The 6,847-nt window shown below is 33.6% G+C and overlaps 1 protein-coding gene across 1 annotated transcript; it reads right to left on the reverse strand.

The window, feature by feature from the left end:
• Positions 1–686: 686 nt before the first annotated feature.
• Positions 687–4,088, reverse strand: LOC132759934 (uncharacterized). The gene is made up of 3 exons (XM_060751810.1): positions 3,450–4,088; positions 1,616–1,839; positions 687–840 (listed from the first exon to the last, which is right to left on the reverse strand). The coding sequence occupies exons 1-3, from the start codon at positions 3,745–3,747 to the stop codon at positions 730–732; spliced, it is 633 nt and encodes a 210-aa protein (XP_060607793.1). The 5' UTR covers positions 3,748–4,088; the 3' UTR covers positions 687–729.
• Between the last annotated feature and the right edge of the window lie 2,759 nt (positions 4,089–6,847).

Below are 6,847 nucleotides of genomic sequence, written 5' to 3' on the forward strand. Positions count from 1 at the left end.
AAATGACTATTTGCTCATCAACAACATTTGCCAAAGCTCTGAAAACGATACATGGTTGTAAAACTATACTTATTTCATATGTATAAATATTTCAGTGTTTCTATATTATTTCAACAACATCATGAGCGATTAGTTAAGATAGGAAACAGACAATTTTATGTCTAACTTCGCCTGTTCTCTCTGCTGATTTCTACTGGGGAAAATTTTGCCAGTGCTTACAGTAAAATGTTTGGTAGTCATGGTACCAGTATACGTCATCAGTTGGCACATGTAACTATGTTAATGCTTTACCATACTTGACTGGAAGTTTGTCTATGTTTTTTTATTGTTGTTTCTGCTTTTCTCTCTTGTATTATTGTATGATGTAATAGCATGACACAGTGATTCGAATATTTACCCTAGAATGATATGATCCCCCCATTCACCGTCCACACTGATACGGAGTAGGTAGCTCTCCCAGTTTTCTCCATCGCTAAGGAACATCGATTAAAGAGGTTCCATCGTCCTTTAATCGAATGAAAATCTTAAAATATTGACCCCACATTCACATAATTCAAATATTTACCCTAGAATGATATGATCCCCCCATTCACCGTCCACACTGATACGGAGCAGGTAGCTCTCCCAGTTTTCTCCATCGCTAAGGAACATCGAATAAAGAGGTTCCATCGTCCTTTAATCGAATGAAAATCTTAAAATATTGACCCCACATTCACATAATTCAAATATTTACCCTAGAATGATATGATCCCCCCATTCACCGTCCACACTGATACGGAGCAGGTAGCTCTCCCAGTTTTCTCCATCGCTAAGGAACATCGATAAAGAGGTTCCATCCTCCTTAAATCAAATGTGAAAATATTGACCTGACATTCAAACATTATCTATAAACTAACTTTTGGACACTTTCTGCATTTTGCATTAAACCTTCAACAGAGAACGGCACAATTTTTACATCATGTTATATAATCAAAATGTATGCAGACTCGGTTTAAGCTTGAGTACATCTCAAGTTACCATACATTAAAATTCCTGTTACGGGTTTAAGGAAACGTTTAGTTTCTAAAGACTAAACTAACTTACTCATTTATAGTCGTATAAAATTTTGCCGGAAGATTTATATAATTTTCGTCCGTTTGAAATACATGTACATAATATCCTGTTGATTTAAACGTAAAGTAGAGTAAATTTAAGTTTTTTATCGAGCGGTATGAAAATAAATATTTCATGAGTGGCGGTACCACGAGTCAAATATGATAATTTTCATAGCACAAGAAAAAAACCCTTAAATTTTCTGTTTATTATATACATTTTTTCTCTCTCTTTTTCACATTAGAATTTGAAAGACTACCCCTTAAATTTTGTGTTTTGACTAAATTTAGAAGAAAGTAGTCCGGCAAGACACCTATGAAAATATGGAAAATATGTTTCATTGCAGTGAAAAATATTTTTTTACAGTGAAAATACCGAAAAACGAAAATACGCATCATCAATATTTCTCAATATTTCATATATAAGTATATATATAACTACCATGTATATACAGAATACACTCTCAATTTCTAGCATACAATATCATGATTTTGATAAGTAATTTAGCTTGACTTGTACGTACTGTTGCTGGATACCTCCTCAGATAGTTCACAGCAGACTGCCTAAGTGTCTGTGGTGTGAAACTAAAGTCACCCTGGACACGGAGTTGATCAACAATAGCAGAGAACAAACAATTACCGTCCGGATACACATCATGTGGAACTAAACCTTTATCTTCGATCTTATTTCTCATCTGATGTATCAAGCTTTCAAATAACGTAGGTGTTTGAAATTTGTCACCAGGCGCTTGATAAATATACATGTATAATGGTAAAAAATATCACTTACAAAGTAACACAAACATTAATTTCGGAGAGAAAACTTATATCTCAGCTATGTCAATCTAAATTCTTACATAAAAACTGGGCAGATAGGTATACATATCAGCAAAGATAGATTCTCGTGACCTCGTGGTGTCGCACGTTTTTTAATTATGTGTGACTCGGGGCGCATATGTGTGACTCGTGCAATGTCGACCCTAATCTCTTGGATCGAGGTCACGTGTATGGAAGTTTTAACACTTGGCACGTTAAAGAATCAGGAAAAGCTTCTGGCATCCGTGCATCTTTCTGTATCCTGCACTGTCCTCAAAATCTAAAGTGACTAATACTCTTCTGGAGGACTCGCCCATATGGGCAACCGGTGGCAAGTATAAATAAACTACACACGACGGCTCCAGTACAAAACATAACAGAGCATGACACAAAGTAAGTGGTTTCTTTATACGAACCGCAGATAACGGCACGCGGAATAACAGTTTAAGATGTGTAGTTTTATACTAGAATAGCGCTAATGCACCTTTTTTTCCCCGACATAAGCTCAACCGCAGCCTCGGGTTCAAATGCGTCCTTCTGCTAATGAAATATTACTTAAACAAAATGTAAAAATGCTGAGAAAACAACCCTATATTGGGATAAAATCGACGAATACAAAAATAATTTAATTAAAATAAGGAATCAATTTTCGAAGCAGTGTCAACTTTTGGATCAACTGTAAAGTGCCGAAAATATACCAATCTATCACGTTCTTAAAACTTTATTCAAAATAGATATTTATATCGAGCTGTGCATAAAAATATGAGTGGTATAATAAGTTATATTTTTCCTTTGTGTTTTAAAACGTTATGCATTTACCATGCAACAACTTAAGTGGTTTGTCCAAATCAATACCTACATTAGTGTAAGAATATATTTATATTCCATGTTAAAAATCATTGTGAAGTGCATCACCATTGTGTTTCTAATAAGAGTTTTCATCTTTTTTTCACTTATCTATTAAGGCAATTAATTTTAATTCTACCTAACAATTCTATTAATCTTTCTTTTATTAAGTCATATCCAAAGCAGGCACATCTTAATAAAATACAGGACAGGACTGCTAATACAAATGTCCAACTGGTACGTAATTGAGCCGCTTACGACAAAACCAACATAGTGCGTTTGCGACCAGCATGGATCCAGACCAGCCTGCGCATCCGCCCAGTCTGATCAGGATCCATGCTGTTCGCTTACCAACTCTATTACAAGTACAGAAACTGATAGCGAACAGCATGGATCCTGATCAGACTGCGCGGATGCGCAGGCTGGTCTGGATCCATGCTGGTCGCAGACGCACTATGTTGGTTTTGTCGTGACGCGGCTCATATATACAATTGTTTCATAAGCAGTCTCTCATAAGAAAGTTTCTATGGTAACAACGAAAATAGTTAGGTTGTGAAAAAAAAGATAAGTTATATTTAACAAAAGTTAATCAGCCAGATCAAATATAATCATATATATATCGCACTTTAATTAGTTGTATAGCATACTCTAAAACAAACACTATAGTATTGCTCTAATTTGTCAAATATTACTTACCGTGTTTCGTCCAAAATGGTTTTCTATACTTTTTTAGGAAACCTCGTTGGTTTTTATATTCTTCTTGTATAGACTTTTTCACCGGAAGTACACATAATAAATCCTGTTCTTCTAGCGTCCATCCAGCTGTTAGACAGTCTCGTCCTATCTCAGTTTGTATAGTTGTATCAACAGTTTCATTGACTTCATTTGTTAATTCTTCCATCATCTCATTCTTCCCATCTTCTGTATCACCTTTTTCCTCTTCCCCGACACATTTATTATGCTTTGATGTTAATGAAATTGTTTTATTTTCCATCTTTATTCCCCTAAAACTAGTTTCTTTAGATCATACCTTAATAAAAAATACGAATGTCTTCATGTTGGCTTCTAAAATGAGACTGTCTGAATGAACAAGTGGATTCTATCTTTAACAATTGATTCATTCTCAAAAGAACTTTCCTTAGTTAATAGATATTACTTGATTATGCCCTTATAGCTTTTATCTTCCTCAAAATAGTTATGTCTTAAGTTCATCTCATTTACCGCCATTTAACTAGGAAGTTAACTAACTACAGCCAGTTTCTGCGTTATTTTATATGAAGTGGTACTTTATAACATTAGTAATTGCTCGACTTCAAATTCGTAACTTTATCCTCTGTTGAAATCCCTGTAGTAGTGATAATATTAACTGATGAAAAAACGTTCAAATAAATTTCCTTTTATTAAAATTTTACATATGAACTGTAAAAAAAATATTCTTGTTAGATTCAGTCAAACCCCGTCAGTCATTAGAAGGGCGGTTGGATCATCATTATGGTCAGGGACCACAGTTTTGAAAAATTAAATGACGCGGAAATTACAGACGTGAAAAGAATAAAAGAAAATTAAAAACATAAATCAATGTCGAGGTAAATATTTCCGACTAAATTTTCAACGATTTTATGAAAGTTTCGATAGAAAATTAACATCATAAAGCCGGTTTTATCATAAGGAAATGATATGATAACTGAACAATTTGTAAAATGTAAATTGCAGAATATATTATTAGTTATAAATATTTTGACAGGTTATATGGTCCTATATAAACGGTTATTTGGAAATATATCCCAAGCTGCTAGACGATCGTTATATAGCCAACAACCGTTTATATACGACCATTTAACCTGTCAGAAATACTTATAACGAATTTATAATACAGTAACCATTTTTTATTTTTATTTTTCAAAGTGAGATTTCTTCAAAACAGCAGCAAATGAAAAGAACCGTAACAAACGTGCCACGTTATAAGGATTTTTATATCTTAACCAATAAATTACCGAATATACATCACAAGTTGAAATTTGCGTGTTGTGTTACCATTATTAATGTGCTTTTATTTTTCCACACCAGTTTTTTCGATAAAATCCTTCAGAATAACTCCCATTGTCGTTTCTGGCTTTTTCCCCTTTTTATGCGGTTGATGAGCTATTCATCTTAATTCTAAGATTTCACATTTGCTTGCGGAACTTTATCATTGCGTGGTTTGATCAATCGTGATTTTAAATAGCCTGATATACAAATGCACTTCTCAATTTAATACAAGATTGATGTTTAACTTTTGAAGACTATGTTCAAGTTGTTCAACAATGTCCATTTGTATGATTTTCAGGATGTCTGTAACTTGTGTATGTCCAGTATTATTCAACAACAAGTCTCTGCAAAATATATCATTTATAAAGACTAGAATAACTGTTCATTAATCATATGAAAGCCATTGTTTACATGTATGATAGTGCTATAAAATCTCCCCATAAAAATCTAGATGTAATTGCTGGTAGGTAGGACTCACTTGGGAAAAAAACTGAATGTATCTTGTTTGCAACTAAATGAAAATTAAAGAAAGTTAGGTTTTTAGTTGGGATGTAGTCCCAACTAGTGTGCTTACAAACCCGAAATTTCCAACCATACAGGGTAACCCCCACTGCAGTGACGTTTCATCACCACTATATATGCTATATTGTATTCTAACATTTTTCATGGAAGTTGAATTGATAGTAATCATCCGACCATGACCGACGCATAACCGCCATAAGTGAAAAATAGTGCTCTGTATTTCTGAAAACTTTGATTTATTGCGAGTAGAAGAGGAGATAAGAAATTTATTTTTTGAAAATCATGTGCAATTAAGCTTGAATTACGGTATTAGAAATGTAGCGGATATAATTTAAAAGATCGAGTAATTCTATCAATGGAGATAGTAATTGGTTCACTCATAGCATATTCTTTACTGATGAATGAAGGCTCGCAATATTCGACTGACTCATCCGTACCTTATCATCACATTTTTTGTGTGATATTCCAGAAATTTTTGAAAAAGACAATTTTGATCGAATATATTTTGTAGTTTATAATTGCAAAGTGAATATTGAAATAGAAATAGCCAGAGATGTAGATGAAATATTTTAGCCTATACTGTACACAGTAGATGAATCCGACAACTTCCAGTTTACTTTATGACCTACTTGACAATCATATCAGCCTGTTTAGCCATAAGGTAAGTTTTAAAGCAAAATATGTTATGCATGGATGAATAATAATAGTTTATTTATTTATGTCAATTCGTTACCGAACCTAAAACTTTCGTTAATAATTTGGAAGTAATTTGAGAGATCTCGAGTCTTTCGTCACCAAGACATTTCGACCCTACTGTAGCCTAGTGTCAATTTTTGGACTGCAAAACCGACAGATTTTACAAATTGATATTACACAGATGTCTGCCTTTACAGAAAAAACCGGCATATACGCCTACAATTTGTTGATCTTGTTCATACATTTTTATGTTTATGTTTATACATTAAGTTATTCAATGAATAATGGGATTCTATGAAAGATTAGAAAAAATGATTTAACCCTCAATATAAGCCATTTAGCTATTAAGTTTAGCCCCTGCAAATACTGCAGGTCTTGTGTAATTGAGACATTAGAGGTAGAAGCACTGTCCTATTATTTCTGACTAAACTCTTATTGTTATTCAATGAATAATGGGATTCTATGAAAGATTAGAAAAAAATGATTTAACCCTCAATATAAGCCATTTAGCTGTTAAGTTTAGCCCCTGCAAATACTGCAGGTCTTGTGTAATTGAGACATTAGAGGTAGAAGCACTGTCCTATTATTTCTGACTAAACTCTTATTGATTGCTAATTGATTCTTCATAACCACAAATGACAAACGAGCATTATTGTCATTTTTTACTTTACCCTCAACACCTTGTGTTTCTCCCTTTTAGAGCCGAATAAAAGCTGTTTAACCTAGCCCAAAAAGGTATATTTTCTCCTGAAAATGCTTATATTTCCCCTTAACCTGTGCACATCTGACTTATATCAGCTAGAGGACAGAAAGCTGTCCCTATCGATAGCCTCTGCTATTACCATGCA

This window comes from Ruditapes philippinarum, unplaced genomic scaffold, assembly GCF_026571515.1.
Source record: "Ruditapes philippinarum isolate M1 unplaced genomic scaffold, ASM2657151v2 ctg3573_1_1_1_1, whole genome shotgun sequence".
NCBI lineage: Eukaryota > Metazoa > Mollusca > Bivalvia > Venerida > Veneridae > Ruditapes > Ruditapes philippinarum.